The following is a 21,601-nucleotide window of genomic DNA, read 5'->3' as shown; positions in this document are numbered from 1 at the left end:
AGCTAAATGGCGACCCCACCCCTCCAGACTCCTCAGGGAAAACAAGCGTGTAAGCCATTTACAACATTAGGCTGTAAGCAGCTCATCTGCTGGGAAAGTTTTATTCTGCAGAGTTCTAGACAAAACCATTTCCTGAGTTGCAGAGAGCAAACAATTTTTTCACACCCACAATTTCATTTTGATTCAAGCTAGTTTACCAGTTTAATTTGTGAGCAGACTGCCCTTCTAAATAAATAACCTGTAATAAAAGCCAAGTTATTTACAAAAATACAATGAAGGCAATTCTTCAAAGCATGGCGAATTTCTAACAATAGAATCCTACTCTATAAAAATGGGAAGGGAAAGCCACTTTCACTTAGGAGGAAAAAAATGATGTGGTACACTTTCACATATTTTTCTCTTTTTTAAATATTTATTTTCTTCAAAACAAGTGTTTTTATTATTTTTTTTGGCTGCGTTGCATCTTCGTTGCTGCCCGCGGGCTTTCTCTAGTTACGGTGAGTGGGAGCTACTCTTTGTTGCGGTGCATGGGCTTCTCATTGTGGTGGCTTCTCTTGTTGCGGAGCGCAGGCTCTAGGGTCATGGGCTTCAGTAGTTGCGGCATGCGGGCTCAGTAGTTGTGGCTCGCAGGCTCTAGAGCACAGGCTCAGTAGTTGTGGTGCATGGGCTTAGTTGCTCCACAGCACGTGGGATCTTCCAGGACCAGGGCTCGAACCCATGTCTCCTGCATTGGCTGGCGATTCTTAACCACTGTGCCACCAGGGAAGTCCTCACATATTTTTCAAGAAATATAACTCTCAAGGACATATGTATAAAATAGGATAAAAAGTACAAGAAAAAGGTACCACCTTACAACAGGCATACATGCCACCATGTTTTAAAAAACACACTCTTTGATAAGAAATTTCTAGAGAAAGAAGTATGCCATCTAAAAGGCATTCCTGATTTTCTTTGCAACGTTTTAAAGCTACTGATTTCATTTAAATTCCGTTTATTTAAAAGCCCCAGAAAAAGTTCAGAAAAAAAACTAATTTCAACTTTCTATTTAATGAGCATAACCACATATACCAATATGGAAGAACCATAATCAGTTCTATAATAGTTAATTTCAAGTGGATCAAGTTTTATTATAATTTTTGAGGATTTCAGTTCTAAGTTATATTGTCCACAGGGTGGCAGTCTCACAGTCTTAATTTTGTCTCTGAATTCAAGGTACGATTTCAGTGATCAAACAGACAGACACACACACACACACACACACACACACACACACACTGGTGGACAATAATAATTTACTGTCTGGCCAACAATCGCAAAAATTGTCTGTCCTTTCCAAAAAAAATCTATGCTTCCTAACTTCCCTATTTCTTTGAGGAGTATTTATACTCCTGACATCTTAAATTTTTCCTTCAATGCACCTCTTCTATTTAACCCTTTATATTCTTTTGCCACCACCCTATTTAGGGAGACACTAGAGGCAAGGAGAGTTGTTAGATTATTACTGTACTGCAGAAGACCCCCCAACCTTGGTCAGTGTGGACACCACAGACACAACCCTTCCATCCCCCAGTTCATCCTGCACACTACTGCCAAATTAATTTCATTAAAACACATATCATATTACCAGAAATTCCTTCTTTTAGCTAAGTAAACTCCTTACTCCAAAATTCAAGGACCTTCACAATCAGAACCTTCCAAAATCTCCTAAGTGCTCTGCAAGAGTCAAGGGGATTTAGGAAATAAACTTCACTTTGAATATACCTTGCAACTTCCTGGTTTTCATTCATTCATTCATTCATTCAAATATTTTCTGAATGGTCAACAAGTGCCAAGCACTGCCCCAAGTGCTGATGATACAGAACGGGGGGAAAAGTCAAAGTCCCTGCTCCAAAGATATTCTCCTGACAGGACAGTCTCGGGTTAAGAGCTATTAGGGGAAGGGGGATAAACCCCCAGGTACTTCCAGCTCTCTGCCAGCAAGGGATACAACTCTTCCCAAGTATGAGCCATCAGAAGCACACTAGGGGTTGGGAGGGATGATAAAAAGACATCAGAGGAGCTCTGCCAGCACTGACATTGTCTGCTACAGACCGTAGCCTATTCTTGCACTCTTACACTATACTACTATACTACTACTACTACTACTGGTCCATTCCTATACTATTTGTACTCTCAGCTCAGCCAAAATGTGTTAGCAACTGTTTAGGGACCTCTGTTCCTGCTTGCTTCCTTCTTATGTATAGCCTTGTCTCCCGCTCAATCATCTCCACCAGCAAAGCATAAGCAGCCTTCCAAGCCAATCTCAAATGCTGCCTCCTAGAGGCCTTTCCCCGTTCTCTTCACACAAACCCAGATGTGACATTTTAGAGACCTTCAAACCCTTGTAACCCTTGGCTTAGTCTCCTCTAAGCATTTATCACACTATGCACTGTATCATAATTATCTGTATACTTCAACCTCCTTTGTCTGTTATTTACTGAGCTCTTGCTACATTCCTGGACTATCTAGGAGCTAGAGTTGCAGTGTTAAATCATTCCATTATTATTTTTAAATATTTAATATCCAAATGATAAACGTAAAATGTAGACCAAATATTCTATATCTTTTGATTGCCTCGATCTTTTTTTAACAGTTTTGCTGAGATATAATTTACATACCATGAAGTTCACCCACACAAAGAGTAGAACTCAATGTTTTTTAATATATTTACAGAGTTGTGCAACAATCATCATAATGTAATTTTAGGACACTTTAACCACCCTAAAAAGAAACCTTGTACCTACATTAGCAATCACTTCCCATCCCCCGTGTCGTCCTCCCCCACCCCGGCCAATCCTAGGCAACCATAATCCATCCTCTTTCTCTACAGATTTGTCTATTCTGGGCGTTTCATATAAATGGACTCATACAAAATGTGGTCTTTTGAACCTGGCTTCTTTTGTTTAGCATAATGTTCTTGAGATTGATCCATGCTGTGGTATATATCAGTACTTCATCCCTTTTTATTGCCAAAATATATTTGATTGTATGGGTACACTGCATTCTATTCATTCATTCCTCAGTTGACAGACATTAGGGTTATCTGTCACTTTCTGCTTATGAATGCTGCTATAAACAATTGTGTACAAGTTCTTGCATGGACATGTTTTCATCTGTCTTGGGTATACACCTAGGAGTGGAACTGCTGGGTCACATGGCAACTCTATGTTTAACATTTTGAGAGAACTGCCAAACAGTTTCCCAAAGTGGCTGCACCATTTTACATTTCCCCCAGCAACCTATGACGGTACCAACTTCTTCATTACTGTTTGACTCTTACAGAACAAGAGTGATCTCACTACACAGTATCCTTACTCTCACGGAACTTATATTCTAGTAGAATAAGACAAGAAATAGACAGGAACAAACATGTTTATTTCAGATAAGCAAAAGAAGAAAATAAAGCAGCATAAAGTAACCAGACAGTAACCAGAAAAGGGAGTCTCTAGTGATGGTAGACAGAAAGGCCTCTCTGATAAGGTAACGCTGACAGGAGTGAGATGTGCAGAGCTGGAGGGGGAACACTGCAGGCAGTGGAAACAGCAAGACATAAGACTGAGAAAAGAACAAGTATGGCACATTCAAGGAACAAAAAGCAAGAAGCCAGTGCAGCTAAAGTACAATGAAAAGGGAGAGGAGGGAGGAGGTGGCGTTGAGGACCCAAGTAGAGGCTAGACAATGTTAGGCTCAGAGACCACGGTAAAGTCTTTGGATTTTAAAATGCCATCGTCATTTTCCCAACCCTTATATTTCTTTACGTACAGGCGTTCATCTATGCAAACGTTTACTGAACTGTCGTACATCTTCTAGCTGCACCTAATAGTAACAAATAGTAAAGAGACTATTTGGGTAATCCACACCACTCATTTAGTATCACTTTATTTTGTGGCTCAAGAGAGAACATGTAAAACATGACTACCAATGGTGTTTTGGAAGCAAGGCACAAGCGTATGAATGAATCCTTACAAAGTTATCACCTAGTCCTGACCAATTTAAGGTGTATGCTTCACCGACAGTAACTAGCAGCTCTGTCTTAGACTATTTCCAGTAAGAATATAGTTGCATATCATTCTCATAATCTAAACCTAGATTTCATTCTTTCAAATGTTAATTGATTTTCTCCACTCCATTGGTTAAAAATTAATATCTAATTGCTAAAATAAAACCCATGGGCACAAAATATTCTACATGTTTCTATATTGTTTGACTCATAAAAAAAAAGAATTTTTCACATATTATGCTATATTTAGTTTCTTCAAAGAGACGCAAAATGTTTAAAAAAGTCTAGTGACATAAATGCCATAAAACAACTTGTTACCTAGTCAAAATTTATCCAGTTAAAATTCCCTTTTTACCATCCCAACTTGACTCCCATGGCTCTCCCTCCAGGCACTGTGTGCTCCCACCCTGCCAGGCTACTAGCCAGCCTCACACTTGTTGCCCCAACCTCAGCTTTCTGATACACATTCCCCACAAGGAGAAATCCAACCCGTTCTTCAAGGTCCAGGGCAAACACTCTCCCTTCCTTGTCTGGTCTCTAGTCCTCTTCCCTGAGTAGAAGTGACTTCTCACCTATGTGCTCTTGAAGGAATTCTGCAACTCAGATGCTGCCCTAGCCAACTGTGCCTGGTACACAACAATATATGTCTATGTCTCGGACAGATATATTGTCACCAAACTACTCCTCTCAGCATACCCTCAAATATATATAAAGCTATTTGCAATTATACCGGGTGCTCAGTTGAAAATCACATCCATTATAGCACAATTTGATACCAAGTCGTCACAAAATGCGAGGTCAAGATTGAAGCTCTTCTGGAGGCAATTAAGGCAGAAGGATCTTTCCTTCCTTCCACACTCAGGCCTAATTCTTTAGTAAATGGTTTCTGAACAATGACCCAATCCTCTATGTAAATGAAACTTTTTCACTCTTATTACCGACACAAGAATTGCTCAACAATTCTTTTAACTCTCAAGTTTGTGAGTGGTATGTATCATCAAGAATTTATGGCTCTAAACCCAGAGCACAGAGAAGGTGAAAGATCTACCACAAGGTCATACAGCTAATCAAAAGGGCCAAAATATGACTCCATTCAGGATTCTCTCCAAAACCTCCTAACATGAAGAACCTGAACATCAGTTAACTTCCAAGACTATCTGATGATGCTTGGTGTAGAGAAAACGTTCAAATATTTGAACTAATGAAGATGATCTAAAACATTTTTAGTTGGGGAAGTTTATTTACAATGTGAAAGTAATTCATCCTTAATCATACTGTCCACATTAACAGATTATTTCAAAATTCACTGTGCAGTTAAAACTATCAAACACAGTTTGGGAAGGCACATACTAACAACTAATCCTTCTGCTCTGCGTAATGGCACTGACCAGAGACCCGTCCCTAAGAGCCACTTTTTCCTTCTTCATTTGTTCCCGGAGGCCCAATAGACTAAACATCAGAGCTCACCCCATTTTCTAATTTCAGCTTGCATTTAAGATAACGCTTTTGTTTCATTTACAGCTCACATGCTGCTGACACAGCTGCCCCTTCTTTGTAATAAACACAGGGCTTCTATATTTAAAAATACAGTGAAACTTTGTTATAACATCCCCTCCCCAGTCTCCGGCCAATTTTCTCTCTTCCAAGCCCCACCTCCACCCCAGGATTTTCTATCCACGGCGCTCAAAACGTTAGACCCTTTTGGAAAGTCACATTTCTTCTTTAAAGACATCTCATCCTAGTGGTATTTTTCTTCTCCACAGCGTGTGTGTGTTTTTTTTTGGGGGGGGGGCGGACGTGGGCGGAGAACGGGACGGACGCCCTTCCCCAGAGGCCTTCCCGAGCAGAAACACTCAAGTCTGTGGGTCCGGAGTCTGGGGTACTTTCTGAGAACTACGGCCGGCGCCCCCGATGTCAAGTTGGGATGACCTCGCAGGCCGGCCTCGGGGCGGGGCTCGGGCGCCGCGGGAGCCCGGGGTGGACACGCGGCCAATCCGGCTGCCGCGGGCAGCTGCGCGGTCAGGAGAGCGTACCCGCGGGCACCGAGGATCTCCGGACAGCCCTCGGCGCCTCCCCGCGCCCCCCCTCCCCCGCCAGGGGGCTGCTTTGTGTCGGGGGTGTTTCTAGTCAACACCCGGCCGAGACAACGGGGCTCCAAGCCGGGCGCGGGCTCCCGGGCGCCGAGGGCAGGGGGCAACACGCCCCGCTTCGCTTGGGACCGTCAGAAGGGGCCGGCCGAGGAGGAGGGTGTGGGCCCGAGGGGGGCACTGGGGACAGATAAGGCGAGGCCAGAGTTAATCATCACCTCCCGAGCGCTTGGAAAGGGACGGCCGGGGGCCGGAGGGGCGGGAGGGCGGCCCCGGGGAAAGTGAAACTCCTTCCCCGCCGCTCAGCCCCGCCAGCCTCCGGCAGGAGCAGAGGAACCCTGAGTACACTCGCTCCTCCAGCCCGCCCGGCGCGGCACTCGTGTCTCCCAAAGCCGCAGCCCAGTTCACGGCGTCACTAACAACTACTCGAACGCGCGTTTTCCACGAAATCACCTGGGGTAGGGGGCAGGAAAAAAGAGCCAGAGCCACTGGAAATAAAAATGAGTTAGTCCCCCCTGTCCACTTCTAAAAAGAAATACAACGTTCCCATACCGGGAGTCGAACCCGGGCCGCCTGGGTGAAAACCAGGAATCCTAACCGCTAGACCATATGGGAAGTGCTGCTGAAAAAGCTGCGGTGACTCACCTGACAAGCGCAAACGCCGCCGCTTCCCCAGCTCCACCGCCCACCGCCACTCCAGCCGCCGCCGCCTCTGCGCCACCCGAGTAGCTACCGCCGCTGCCCACGCGCTCGCGAGCCAGGGAACGCGCCCGACCCGAGCGCGCGGGCGTCCGGGGGGCGGGGCTGGGTCGCTCCGCCGCCTCAGGAAAGTTCTGAGGCAAGGCCGAGCCAAGCGACTCTCGGCTCCGAAACCAGCTGTTTCACCTCTTTTTTTTTTAACTCCGCCAACGGCCCCCAGCCTACAGGTCCGGGCTGCTCTGCTGGTCAAAGTGCGTGCGGACTAGTTGGCAAAGTTGAGGGCAGCGACGTCTCTGGGAACAGCTGTTTGCGTTCGGGGCGGAGGCGGCGCGCGAGCTCCTCGGCCACGAGCCAGCGAGCCTAGAAGAAGGGTGGAGGTTCTGGATCTCAGGGAAAAAATGAGAAGGCGGGATGACGCGGGGACGTGAGGCTTGAGCTTCCCGTCCCTCAGCTCAGGTCCCGTCGCGCTTTCGCCCCTTCTCCGTGACCTCAACCCGTTTATAGCAACCCCACCTCTCCGGAGCCGGGAGTACCGCCCCTGGAGGGGGAGGGGAAGGAGAGGAAATTTCGAACGCGGATTGAGTTGTCTGGGCACCCGTAGTTGGGAACCGTGGAACACTGGTCCGAGGGAAGAAGGGAGGTGTCCGGGCTTGGAGGCTGCGGTGGGCCTCGCGGTGAGCTGGGCTCCGACTCGCCCCGCGTGGGGAACGCGAGCCTCAGCCGGGCCCGGAGCGACCCGCGGAGCGGCTGGTCCTGTCATGTGAGTCGTGTCTCAGGCTCTAAACAACGAGGTCTTGTTTCTCTGGGCGGCCCTTTCCCCCTCCGGGTCTCTCGCTCCGCCACCACCCCTCTCCCCCCGCCCTCGGCCGGGGGGCGTGACGGACGCTCCTTTAACTCGCTCGGGGTCGGCAGCGGACAGGCGGGGCCGGTTTTCTGGGCGGGGTGGGGATGCTACCCCGAAGAGCGCCCTGGGGACCTGGAGCACGGGCTCTGGGAGGGAGGCTGGCGGCCCCTGGAGGTTGGACGGCCGCCGCAAAGCGACGGAGCGCTCCCGCCACCTACACGGTTGGGGGCCGAGAGCATCCTTCTGGTTTCTGTAGCGCTTGAACCGTGGGGTATTGTGAAATTGTAGGGTTGGGCTGCGGCCACCGCTGCCTCCTCCGCCTACTAGAAGCGGCCAGCCTTGGTTAGCCTATGAATTTATTTTTTATTTTTTGGTCTTGCCGGCCGAGGGATCCTTTGGCTTTTCTAACTCTCTTTTGCCATGAGGCTCAAGAACAAACTGTATTAACTGATAGTCTCAGAGGAACCACGGCCTCCCACCAGAGGTGTCTTATGTTTTGTTCTTTGGGTAGAAATAACTTGATTTAAAGTGAACTTTTTGAGTTTCTTCATGTTTCAATTAACAGTAATCTCCAAAAATTCCAGAAAGGAATGGAAAGAATAGGTAATCTTCTCCAAGATGTTCCTTATTTCTTCACATTGATGACAGTAACAAATGAGGCATTTTTTAAAAAGCTATTTTGTTTAAGGGCGTTTTAAATCCGTTGTAGACTTTTTCCACTCTACTGGCAACAGAATTTCAGTTGACCGATTTCAGTCAGCTAAATAATAAAGCAGGGTGCTGTGTGTAACAAGTCAAGATTCAGTAGCAGAGGCTTATATTTTGGCCTTTTTAAGAAGTTGTAAATCATGCAAAATTTTACCTTTTTAAATTGTAAATAAACTTAAACTTGTTTTTCCTTTTCCAGGGCAGACTACTGGAAGTCCCAACCAAAGAAATTCTGTGATTACTGCAAGTGCTGGATAGCGGACAATAGGCCTGTATGATAATTTCTCTATTAAAGATTCTCATAATATTGTATTCATGTGAAATGTTCCTTTTTGATGTAAACTCAGAGCTTACAAAACAGTTTCATATACATTGCTCTTGATTTTTCAAAACATCGAACAATTTTTGTTGTCTTTTCATTCCTTGTAGGAAAGCTGTGAGCCTTCTTCTTTTTCATCAGCCCAAATTTGATTATGTACTAAGCCAAATTATTTCTCTGTGGCCCTTCAGTCACATTAAGGAACTGGACATTGCGTGGGTAATCGCATTAATGTTTATGAAACACCTACGTTATGATGGTGCTGTTTGTAATGTTGTCATATACAAAGAAAAGTAAAAGCAGAAAGCCCTTAATTTGTAGAAAGAAGCGACATTATTGTACTTTTTCTTGTATGTTTTCTGTTTTAGAGATAGTTAAATATGTTTGATGCAGAGCTTTATATCTCTAAATGCTTAAATTTGAAAGAACATTGTTACCTTTGTCATGGAATATGAAAATAGGAACCTTTAAGCACATTATTACTGTATGTCTTAGTCCAAATTCAGCTTTTAAGATATGAAACAAAAAGCACCATTGATTTTTGGTTTTTTCCCCATCTCATGCATGTCATACTCTATGTACATAGTACATAAACAGTAGGGTATCTTTTAAATGTATATTCATATCCTTATTATTTGGTAGAGTGGGATGCACAGAAGAACAGTAGCCCCATCTTTAACAGTGTTATGTTTCTTTGATAGACATTTATTATTATTATCTGCAAAGAGTTTAAGGATTTTTTCTGTTCAGTTTTGTCTTGCTTTTTTTTTGTCTTTTTGAATAGTTGCTAAAGTTCTTGACTATTTTGTTTGACTTAGCCATCCGAAAAAAAAAGAAAAAAAAAGCCACAAATTTTAAAAGCTACACAAATCACTGATAGTCTCTTCCCTGGAAGTATCCAAGCAATTCAGTGTTTTTGAGTGATCTAGAGCAGGAGTCCCCCACCCCCAGGCCTCTAGTGGTACTGGTCCACGGCCTGTTAGGAACCGGGCTGCACAGCAGGAGGTGAGTGGTGGGCGAGCAAGTGAAGCTTCATCTGTATTTACAGCCGCTCCCCACCACTCACATTACCGCCTGAACCAACACCCCCCACCCCCCACCCCAGGGAAAAAATGTCTTCCACAGTCCCTCGTGCCAAAAAGTTTGGGGACCACCAATCCAGAGTAAATAATTCCTTCTAGGATAGGCTTTCTTCATCTTCTTGAATTGCTAATATACATTGATTTAACCTTTAGAAACAAAATTCATTTGTTTTTGAACAGGCCTTAAATATTCTTTGTGTAATATAACCAACTTTAGGAAACGAACATATGAAAAATAGAGGATGAATGTTTGCTTTATGAAGTCACACTTTAAAGAGGAATTCACAGCAGTACTTTAGAATAATCAGGAAATGTATTAGATAAGAATTGACTGACAAAACTTATTTTGAAAAGTTACCAGAAATTTCTTACTGCATACAACAACACATTTGTAATTTAGGGAGCATTCTGCCTGTTAAATAGGTAATAGCATTCACTCACCGACTCTGTCTCCATCGATCCATTTACCATCATTCCTCATAGGTTACCACTTTTTAAATTTTCCATTGTTTCTATAGGCATATAGATACAGGTTCTGATTCCAGCACGCATAGAAGGTAGCATGCTGTTTACACTGCCGTGCATCACAGTTGTTTTTTTTTTTAAACTGGACACCATATGCTGGAGCTCTTTCATCATCAGTATATAAGGAGCTTCTTTGTTCTCTATTACAGCAGCCTAATTTTGACAGATAGTGCCAAGTTGCCCTGCATAGAAGTTTTACATTTTGTACCATTACCACATAGTAATAGTATTTGTTTACAATTTAGGAGGAGTTTTTTAACATCTACTTTTCTCACAATTTGGAAGAATAAGGTTCTAAGAATCATTGCTTATTCTCTGTGTCTTTTACCTAATGTGGCAAGTAGAGCAGTACAAATTCTAGAGATTCGCCGGTTTTGACATTTTATGTTGAGAGGTGTTTCTTGAAGTTAAGATTTTTTTTTCCACTCCTCCTTTGGCTTCATGTCTTGTTTGAGTCCTCTTTACAATCATATTCACTAGATTAGTCATCAAGGGTACCTTGTATATTTCTCTATTAATATGGTCATCATAGTTTATTTTAAGCACCAAAGGAAACTTAGAGGGCATAATAATAAATAATGTGGTTTAGTTCCTTAGCATCATTTGATAAAAAGGACCAATTTGCATTAGAATTATTTTTATCTTTTCTGCCAATTGTAATTCAATTTTGTTATGTTCCATATATTTACTGTTACTTTGCTGTGAACATTATGTGTAGTTTTCCTTTGTATCTTCTTTTTTTTTTTATCTTCAAGAGCATTGAATTTCATGAAAGAGGAAAGAATCATAAGGAAAATGTGGCAAGGAGGATCAGTGAGGTAATCTAGTTTGTTTCTTTCTTTGCCAATTTCTCTATGTAAATATCAGCCCTTTATCTAGCTTTCACTTTTGTATGTGTCTTGCTCAGATTAAACAGAAAAGCCTGGATAAGGCAAAGGAAGAAGAAAAGGCATCAAAGGAGTTTGCTGCAATGGAGGCAGCTGCCCTGAAAGCATACCAAGAGGATTTGAAAAGGCTTGGCTTAGAGTCAGGTAAAAAAGGAGCCAGCATGTTTTAAAAGTAACATCAGAGGTCATGCTCAGTGAGCTCTTATTGTTTCCATAGAGAGGTTGTACACTCGGTATACTCTTAGTGCTTTGCCTGTACATCACAGCCCTATTGAGACTGGGACTTTTGCTTGTGCACTTTTGTTTTGCTTTTAAATCTTCATCTTTCAGTACCTCCATTCACAACAACTGTGTTACTCTTGGGGTTTCCTAGTCCTCGCTCTATCGTAGGTCAGCGGTTCATTTCCGAGACACTTGAGTTTTTATGTATTCTAATTATTTGGCTAAATGGATCTATTCATTTAAAAAATTGGCGTTGCATTATAACCCCCGTTCACTTTATCTATATGGTCAAAACTATGAATCATGTTTATTTATGTAATTGAATTATAATGAATTAACCTTGTGTGGACAAATTAAGTGACTTTACTACTAGAAGGTAGATTTTTTTTTACTTTTTAATTTTTTTATTGAATATATTGGACATGTATATAACCTGGTGTGTTACTTTGATACATTTATTGTAATGGGATTGCCATTGTAGCAATATTTATCATGTTACATAATTATAGTATGATATCATTGTCTATGTTCATTATATTGTTCATTAGACTTCTGGCTTCCTTACTATTCATTGCAAGTTTGTACCCTTAAACAACATCAGTCTGATCCCTCCACTCCCCCATCCCCTATTTTGCTCTGTCTTTTACAAGTTTGACTTTTTTAGATTCCACATATAGGTGATACCATACAGTATTTGTCTTTCCGTATCTGGCTTATTTCACTTAGCATAATGTGCTCAGGGTTCATCCATGTTGTCGCAAATGGCACGGTATCCTCCCTTCTCATGGCTGAATTGTGTGTGTGTGTGTGTGTGTGTGTGTGTGTGTGTGTGTGTATGTGTATGCCACATCTTTTTTTATCCACTTATCTGTTGATGGGCATTTAGGCTGTTTCCTATCTTAGCTATGAATAACTTAGCTGTGATAATGCTGCAATAAGTATATATCTCTTCATAATCCAGTCTCATTTCCTTTGGGTATATACCCAGACGTGAATTAGTGGATGGTATAGTAAACCTATTTTTTAATTTTCTGAAGAACCTCCATACTTTTTTCCTCTGTGGTTGAACCAGTTTACATTCTCACCAGCAGTGTATGAAGGCTCCCATTTTACCACATGCCCGCCAGCAAGAAGGTAGATAATTTGAGGGTGTGAGGATAACTCATTTCCAGATAAAAGGCATTATTTAAGTGGAGTATATCTATCTTGTCACTGAATTTAGACTTTAAATTGGTAATTTTCTATAAAGCATTTCTTCCATGACAAATACATCATCTTGAAACCAGATCTCAGTTGTTGATCTTGCATAATGGTTGCAGTAGTCAACATGGAACGGTATTCTTTACTTTCTAACAAAAACTGCTTTTGATTAACTTTTTAAGTAGAGTAACCAGTTAATTGGCGTTACCCTCATCACATAAGAACAGTTGTGCCCAGACTTTTTTTTGGATGCGTTGGGTCTTCGTTGCTGCACACAGGCTTTCTCTGGTTGTGGCGAGTGGGGGCTACTCTTCGTTACAATGCAAGGACTTCTTATTGTGGTGGCTCCTCTTGTTGCAGAGCGTGGGCTTCAGTAGTTGCAGCACGCAGGCTCAGTAGTTGTGACATGTGGGCCCTAGAGCTCACGGGCTTCAGTAGTTGTGGCGTGTGGGCTCAGTAGTTGTGGCTCATGGGCTGGAGAGCGTAGGCTCAGTAGCTGTGGCACACAGGCTTAGTTGCTCCGTGGCATGTGGGATCTTCCCAGACAAGGGATCAAACCCCTCTCCCCTGCATTGGCAGGCGGATTCTTAACCACTGCACCACCGGGGAAGTCCGTGACCAGACTTTTAAAATATCCTTGACATTATTAGTTAAAAGGCGGGGGTAGTAGTATTTCTACAAAGTTAAAGCTTTATGTTCATTTTAAGGGGAAAAAGGATTGTAGGCATTCCTGCAGAATTAAAGACGTAGTTGAAAATTCATCTCATCAATTATGTAGATCGGGAGATTCTATTATGCTGCCCTATGAGCAAATAAATCTTAGTGTTTTATATTTAATTGGATTTTTCCTATCGAATGTTTTTAATAGCCTTGTTTTCTAAATAGAATATGTATTCCTTTAAAAGTGAAACAGTATAGGCAAAGAAAAGAGTTTTTAAAACTAGCTGCTTTTAAGATTTCTCCAGACATCTTTAGAATTTTTTTAATAAAGTTATACTGTACATTTTATGCTGTGGTCTGTTTGGGGGTGGTTTTATTTATTCCCTAAATGATATGTCAAATACATCTTTTCTTTTAAATAATTAAAGATACACATTATTTTTAGTGGCTACAGAGTGTTTAGAAACACAAGCTTTGGGGTCAACCAGAATAGCCTCTTGCTAGTGATACGACTTTCGATTTTTGCTAAAATTAAGTAACATAATGGTATGAATTGCTCATTACTGTGACCACTTGTAACAAGTGTTCAATAAAGGGTATAAAATGCCATAATAGGATGCCATTAAAATGCCATAATTTATGTAACTAGTCTCTTCCTGATTAACATTTAGGTTCCTTGGAGTTTTTTACTGTTAGGAAGAATGTTTCAGTGAGCACCCTTATGTAGGCATGTTTTCACATTTATCTCTGTAGGCTCAATTTCTAGAAGTGAGATTGCAGATTTAAAGTGTAAATATATTTTGTATATTGACTGATGAAATCAAGCTGTCTCCACAAATGTTGGGCTGATTTATACTTTTTCTAGAAATAAAATTATTTTATTAACTAATGTTGGGAATAATTATTCCTTTGGAAAAAAGCAAAGCCATAAAAACTACCCATTTTTTATACCCATGTAAATATCCGATAGATCATACTGACTGACTGTGGATTACTCATTCTTTTCAGTATTATTGATCTAATGCAAAAAAAGTTGCATGTATTTGCATTTCTTTGGATATTAGTGAAGTTAAGTGTTAAAGTACCTTTGTACTTTTTGCCCATTTTTGTGTTAGAATGTTAGATTTGTAAAGGATCTTTGTTAGGAACATTAATCCTCTGTCATATTTGTTGTAAAGATTTATCATTTGTCTGTCTTACGTTTTTCTTGTTGTTTTTATTTTTGCCATACCAAATATTTGAATTTCTATGCATTCAAATTTAACATTATTTTACTTTTTGGTTTTTTTGTAAATATCTTTGATCTGAAATTTATATTTAAAAAACATGGGAGGAGCAGGGAGTGGAGAATAAATTTACTTTTTTCCAAATAATTAACCAGTCAGTCCAACATCTTTTGTTAAATTATTTTTTTTCTCTAATAAGAAATACTAGAAATATGCAGTTGGAACTGTTTCTGTACTATTGTGTTTCAGTCATATGTTTGTCTACTCCTGGATCAGTTTTACACTATTGGTTTTTTAATCAGAGTTTCAGAATGTTTTAATATCTAGTAGGACTAGATTCCCTTTATCACTTCTTTTTTACAATTCTCCAGGATATTCTTATATTCTTGCATATTTAGCTTTCTAAATAGGCTTTGCAATAACGTGTCAAGTTCCCAAAAGAATCTTGTCAGGCTTTTAATTGGAATAAAATTATTAGTGTTTTATAACAGGAAAAAAAATTTACATCAGCTACTTCACCCTTCTCTCATCTTTCTTCAGAAATTTCAGATCCAAGCGTGTCACCAGTAACCAGCACTATGCCACCCACCTCTGCATCAAATCAGCAGAAAGAAAAGAAGAAAAAGAAAAAAGACCCTTCAAAGGGCAGATGGGTAGAAGGCATAACCTCTGAGGGTTACCATTATTATTATGATCTTATCACAGGAGGTAAGTCATTTAGGCATAAAAATAGTAGAGAATGATAACTGACAGTTTGTTTTGTGTTAGGACTTTTAGTTAATATTGGAACGTTTAAACAATGAAAGACTAACTTTACGTTTTTGCCACTGGGAAAAAAATTATGTGCCCTTTAAAAAGGTACCCTTCTCATAGTGACTCAAGGTCATAATTAAAGACTTAATAGTGGGTTCCTTACAAATAAATTATAGCTTTATATTTTCTCAATAAAGCTTTGTAAATATTTTAACTTTTAGGAGTGTATGAGATCACAAGGAGAAAGAAGAGAACAAGAAGTAGAAAGGGTGGGTGGTACATATATTAAAGGAATGGGTAGAAGAAAAGGTAAGAATGGTCAGGAAGGTAGGAAATGAGATTAGAGAGTTAATCACAAAGAAAACCTTGGGCTACCAGTATTATGGGAATTATTAAGATCTCTAGAACCACAGTCAGTTTTTGACGACATAGAAATAGTAACAATCTCTGAGAGTTTGCACTGAGCCATAAGTGAAGTGTGTGTTGTTCAGCAGTGAACCATAAATAATTGTATGCTGGGAATTATAAGTCTTTCTCAAATTTACATAGAAATTATTTATTAATTACATTTTTTCTCCCTTCTGGCGCCTATTCCTTGCTGCCTTTGTTCACCATCCTACTTTATATACTCCTGCTCTCAGCAATATTTGTTTTTAATTCCTGCATTCTTCATCTTATTCCTCTTTGGAGTCATTCATTCCATCTCTCACTCTCCCCTGCCCCAAGATGTCAAAATTTATCAAGTCTGAATTCCAAGAAATCTTTAAGAGAAGCCCTACCTAGCTCTAATAATTCTTGTGAAGTACCAGTAACTTCTTATCCTTCATTCTGTCCTTCCTTCTTGGTTACATAGCATTCACATGTATTCGTCACAGTACTACTGGGATGTATGTTGTTTCTTTTTATTTTTCAATTATGTTTTAAACTGTAGACACGTAGTGTTTCATTCATGTTGAATATCTTGTAATTTTTTGCCAAATGAAATTTTTTGGGGGAGATTTTACAAATGCAATATGTTTTGTTTTAAGCATCTCAGTGGGAGAAACCTGAAGGATTTCAAGGAAACTTAAAAAAGGTAACTGAAGCACATTAATAGTCTTTTTAAAATTCTTTTAAGTGATTGGCTTCTGGGATTTTTGTAGGGTTGATTAAGCAAATTTACTTCCAGATAAGCCTCCCTGTCCCCCCAACCCCCTTTGTTTCTTTCTTTCTATAGTCCTTTTGTTAAAAGGGTGGATGGTGGTGGAAAAGTGATGTCTACCCTAAAAGTCCATGCAGGGCAAATATTATTAGTTGGTTTGCAGTCAGTTGCCATTTACATGTCCCTGTCAGTCTGCAAAGAACTGTTCCTGGCTTTCAGAGGCAAGGCATTCCCTCCCTCCCTGAAAGGTGGCTCATGATTAACACAAATCAAGCTTCCTGGCCATGATCAGTACCACCACCCCTAATTGCCAGGTGTCAAGAGGAAAGGAAAGGCTGGCTGAGTCTGCCTTAGTTATCTAATATATAACCACGTCTTCAGTTTATGCTGGTTTTTTTCCTCCCATTAGACGGCAGTGAAGACCGTTTGGGTAGAAGGTTTAAGTGAAAATGGCTATACCTATTATTATAATACAGAAACAGGGGGTAAGTATTACCTTTGTTTATCTCTTAAGCTGTCTAAAATTGTACCTCACACTGCTTATTAGCCTGCTGATGAATTGTCTGAACTTGAGAATTTTAGTATAGTGATAAACATATTTCTGTAGCAAGTATGTATTTTTTATAATTTAGAAACATTAATACAATGGAAAAGCAAAAAGATTTCTGTAATATACTGAGCCATGTGTTGTTCTTCTCAAGTGATACTGCATTCACAAATTTTTTTACTTTGAAAATCATTTTTACTTTCTCTACCATCATTGGTTTTTATCAGGATTATTTTAGAAATATAATCATTACCTGGGAAGACCACCTCATTCAACTTGCCTTCTCCTATTTTAAAAAGCAGAACTGAAGCTATTTTAGCAGTGGCTAATAACACTGTCTAATTTTCACTTTTACTAATTTAATAATTTTCAGTTATATAAATATTTATAAAACATGCATAATTATTGTTACATAATTATTATCTGTTTTTCAAATTAAGATTTTATCTAGTTTCATAAAACTAGTCTTGCCAGTGATTATAGTTGGTTTCTTCTGCAATTAAATTTACCAAAATAGCTATAGTATTGGTGTAACTTTGAGCTTTGTTTGTTTGTTGTGTTTTTGGGGTTTTTTTTTTGCGGTATGCGGGGCCTCTCACTGTTGTGGCCTCTCCCGTTGCGGAGCACAGGCTCCGGACGCACAGGCTCCGGACGCACAGGCTCAGCGGCCATGGCTTACGGGCCCAGCCGCTCCGCGGCATGTGGGATCTTCCTGGACCAGGGCACGAACCCGTGTCCCCTACATCGGCAGGCGGACTCTCAACCACTGCGCCACGAGAGAAGCCCTGTCTGTTTGTTTTTTAATTCCTGCTATCCAAAGACTGCTACATAGCATTAAGTCTTTTAGGAGGAAAAGGCCCTTTTGACCTCCAAGTAGATACCCAGCTTGCCCAATGATGACAATGCTTCTACCTCAGTAAACTTGATGTACTGAATCCTTATAAAGATAAAATAGCATATAACTATAGAGTTAGATCTGAGTGAGCTCAACGCACAGCTTCCCTTACCAGCTCTATGATTGTGGGTAAGTCACTGAGCCTATATTTGCTCTTAAGTAGAGCTGATCCTGTACTCTGAGTTCATGATGGTCATGTGTCTCTACAGTTCCCCAAACAGTGCCTGGTACATATTAGATGCTTAACCAATTATTTCTTGTAAGTTCTTTTATTACTTGTGTGAAATAAAGACAAGGAAAAAGTAATTTTTTTCATTAGTGCTGGAAAGAACCCTGTAATTAATGAGGGACTATACATACTGATTTTCCCTCAACAATTTCAGTTTATGTCTGGATCAATGTGATTATTAATAGAGCCCCCTTTACTCTTAAAACTTTCCCAGTTGAACAATAAATTTTAGAATCCCTGTCCCTTTTATTAAACTAAAAATAGAGAGTAACTGCAGATAATTAGAACTGCTATCATTTTACTAAAAGCCCAACAAACCACTGGGTGGCAGTAGAGTTCAACTGAGATTTTTTTTTTTTCTCCTTATAAAATGACAAATTATATTCATTCAGATCTTCGCCATATTATTCCACTTTATGAAGATCCCAGGGAAATTTTGTGATAAATAAATTTCAGGAAATCTCATGTGGGCCCATTACGATGTTTTCTGAAACTGGTGTTGGTTAAATTTTGAGTCCTCAGAAAGTATTACCAGTTCTTAGGTCTCTTTCCATTGGGGCTGTAGTTTATACATCTAGTGAATCCAGATTGCTTGAATTTAATTTCTGAAAGATCATAGCAAGACCTTTGGGATCTCTTATTTATTATCTTCTTGATCAAATGATGGTGTGAAACAGATGCAGTGTTGTCACTTAATATACTGTAAGTGACAGGAAACATTATATTGGGAATATTCTTCTAAATAGAATTGGTAACTAAATAACATGACTATTAAAATGTGTTGAATAGAATCCAGATGGGAAAAACCTGATGATTTCATTCCACACTCTGGCGATCTGCTTTCTAGTAAAGTCAATGAAAAGTCACTTGGCACCCTAGAAGAGTCCAAATCGTCAGATTCACATAATGATTCTGATGGGGAACAAGCAGCAGAAAAGGGAGGAAAAAAAGGAGAGGTCTCTACAGAAACGCAAAAGCTAAAAATAAAGTTTAAGGTAAGTTCTTGATTTACTCTTTACAACAGTTCGTTAATTTATGAAAAGATCTACAGACTTTCTTCAGCTTTCTGGTAGAAGATAGAAATAAAACCAAGAGATGCATTTTGGCAACCGGATAAATGGTTGTATCATTTATTGATATCTATTTGATAACAATATAGTAAATTCATTTTTAGACCTCCTAAGTTTGAAATGCCTCTGTAACATTCAGAGAGCTGTCTGAACACGCAAGTATGAATGTCTAGGCTAGAAATGTTAATTTGAGTATCATCAACATACTGGTAGTAATTTAAGTCTCAGAATGGGTGAAGTAACTTAGGAAAATGACCTTGGGGAATATTAAACATTTAAGTACAGGAGAGAAAGAGGAGCCCACAAGGCAGAATGAGGAAAGAATGATTAGGAAGGTATGCTGAGAAGCAGAAGAATTCAGTATCCCAGAAGCCAAAGGAGTAGAGAACATCAGGGATTAACTAGGTCTAGAAAAGGAAAAATGTCCATTGAATTTTGCAGTAAGGAAGTCCTTGATATCCTTCTAGCAGTTATACCAGAGTTTTAGGTGGGAAAACTCAGATTACAGGAGGATGAAAAGTGCTTCACAGTGTATATGTGGTTTGGACATGTAATGAAAAGTAGAAATTAGATGATAAGATGGTGGCTACATACTGACTTTTAATTGTGAGAGATTTGTGGTGGTGGTGTTTTCCTTAAGAGGGACTCCAAAGGAGGTAGAAACGGAATACCAACAAGGGTAAGTGGATAGATAGGTTGGTCTTGAACAAGGAATAAACTCGTTTTCTGTAAGAAGGTAAGGTTTTCATTTTCTGTAAGGTATGACTGTGGATGATTTGCTGTCAGGAAAGAAGAGTCCTGCCTTTTAGCCTCAATTTACTCATGTATAAAGAAATCAAGATTGCTTGCTGAGAGTGAGAAGCTTTGGGGAGCTTGACAACATTAACAGACTAAAATAATCACTGAGCCAGGGTGGGAGAAGAAATGAAGTAAGTAAGAGGATTGACAGGTGGTGGGTGCTAAGTGCCCAACCATGGTGGGAAAGTAGAACAGACATTTTTATAGTGTTAATAGTATAGCTAGTCCTCCTGCTTTTGTGACCTTTCCAGGAACACTCAGGAGCCTGGGTGCCAAAGCAGACAAGATACATAGCATTGATCCATGGTTGAGTACTGGCCTGAGAGGTGAAGGAATATCCAGGATGCTGGAGAGAGGGCACTTCCAGCCTTACCTAGGGTCTTGTCATTGCCTGCAACTTCTCAACCTACCCCATAAATCTTGGTGGAACTTAGGGTGAGGAATGTATCCAGTTTATAGAAGAGCAGCAGGAAAGCTCTTGTGTAGTAGATATCTTACAATGTTTATAGTGAAATTTAGGTAACCCAGCATCCAACGTGGGACAGATATTATTAACTTCAAGCAAACAAAATATTACAAAATACAGATAAACAAAAAAGGACAAACTATAATCCTGCCGTTTCCCAGAGAAATCAGTATAATACCTTGATGGTTTTGGTCTATAATTTTCTATTCAGACTTGTACATTGCTTTAAACAAGGTATGGAATCATACTGTAATAAGGTTTTATTATCACTTTCCAATTTAATCTGTCACAAAGACATCGTTAAGTCTTCATGTACTAAAATAATGGATGGATAGTATTCCATGATATGAATATAAAATTATTAATTCAGCCCTGTGGAGCTGAATATGTATTTTGAATAATCACTAAGGGGACCAAGAGAAGAAATAACTGGAGACACATTACTAAGCAGTGTTAAAGTCTCTGCTGAAATTGGATGTCATAAATTCTGAAATCTCATCAGTTTGTATGGTTGTGTGATTTTTTTTTGTAACACTTGACAAACTAATGGTTGGATAGATTTGTGTTGGAGATTTTTAGGTCCTACGCAATAGACAGGCGTAGACAAAGATATTTTAAGGGTGCTAGCAAAAGAATGTTTATAACGTGATTCTCTGTGGGCTGGGGCCTGATATCGAAGAATGTAAAGTCTAGATGAGACTAACAAACTCAGAACACAGGAAATTAAGGTAGTAGATGATGTTGGATAGAAGAGGTATTGTAGAAGTAAGCGAGCCAGAAAGCCAAAAGAATAACATTGTGGTCAGAGGGTGGGCTTTTGGAGTTTAAGATTTCGTAAGTGGGGCATTTTTGAGTGATGACCTCATTCAAATTAAAAGGAACATAAGTGTGAGGATCTAATATTTGAATACTACCTATGCACCAGGTACTACATATGAGGAGAATATCTTATTAGGCGGCTGAAATATAGTGAAGGCCTAAGTCATTGGTTTTGTGGGTCACAAAACTGAGGGTAGGGAATTTTTAAGCTCTGGGATGACAAGAGTTTTGGTTTTTTGTTTTGTTTCGTTTTTATTAGAGTATAGTTGCTTTACAGTGTGGAGGACAAGAATTTGAACAGAGAGAACATACAGAGTTGCCATAGTCATCACTTCATATGGAGAAATGGGGACTTCCCTGGCAATCCAGTGGTTAAGACTCTGCG

At 40.1% G+C, this 21,601-nt stretch overlaps 1 protein-coding gene and 1 non-coding gene across 2 annotated transcripts in view; one reads left to right on the top strand and one right to left on the bottom strand.

The window, feature by feature from the left end:
- Positions 1–6,669: 6,669 nt before the first annotated feature.
- On the bottom strand, positions 6,670–6,741 carry TRNAE-UUC (transfer RNA glutamic acid (anticodon UUC)). The gene has a single exon. It is a non-coding gene; the product is annotated as a tRNA-Glu (tRNA).
- Positions 6,742–7,444: 703 nt separating this feature from the next.
- The window catches only part of WBP4 (WW domain binding protein 4), a 30,944-nt gene continuing 16,787 nt past the window's right edge, over positions 7,445–21,601 (top strand). The window contains exons 1-8 of the mRNA XM_065896231.1: positions 7,445–7,585; positions 8,577–8,649; positions 11,059–11,121; positions 11,211–11,334; positions 15,039–15,206; positions 16,280–16,326; positions 16,802–16,877; positions 18,853–19,058. Of these exons, the coding sequence (XP_065752303.1) occupies positions 7,584–7,585; positions 8,577–8,649; positions 11,059–11,121; positions 11,211–11,334; positions 15,039–15,206; positions 16,280–16,326; positions 16,802–16,877; positions 18,853–19,058 (759 nt within the window). The 5' untranslated portion in view covers positions 7,445–7,583. The remainder of the gene's footprint in view (positions 7,586–8,576; positions 8,650–11,058; positions 11,122–11,210; positions 11,335–15,038; positions 15,207–16,279; positions 16,327–16,801; positions 16,878–18,852; positions 19,059–21,601) is intronic.

This window comes from Phocoena phocoena, chromosome 18, assembly GCF_963924675.1.
Source record: "Phocoena phocoena chromosome 18, mPhoPho1.1, whole genome shotgun sequence".
Taxonomy (NCBI): domain Eukaryota; kingdom Metazoa; phylum Chordata; class Mammalia; order Artiodactyla; family Phocoenidae; genus Phocoena; species Phocoena phocoena.
The sequence above is the reverse complement of the archived record's forward strand: the minus strand, read 5'-3'. Positions and strand labels throughout refer to the sequence as shown.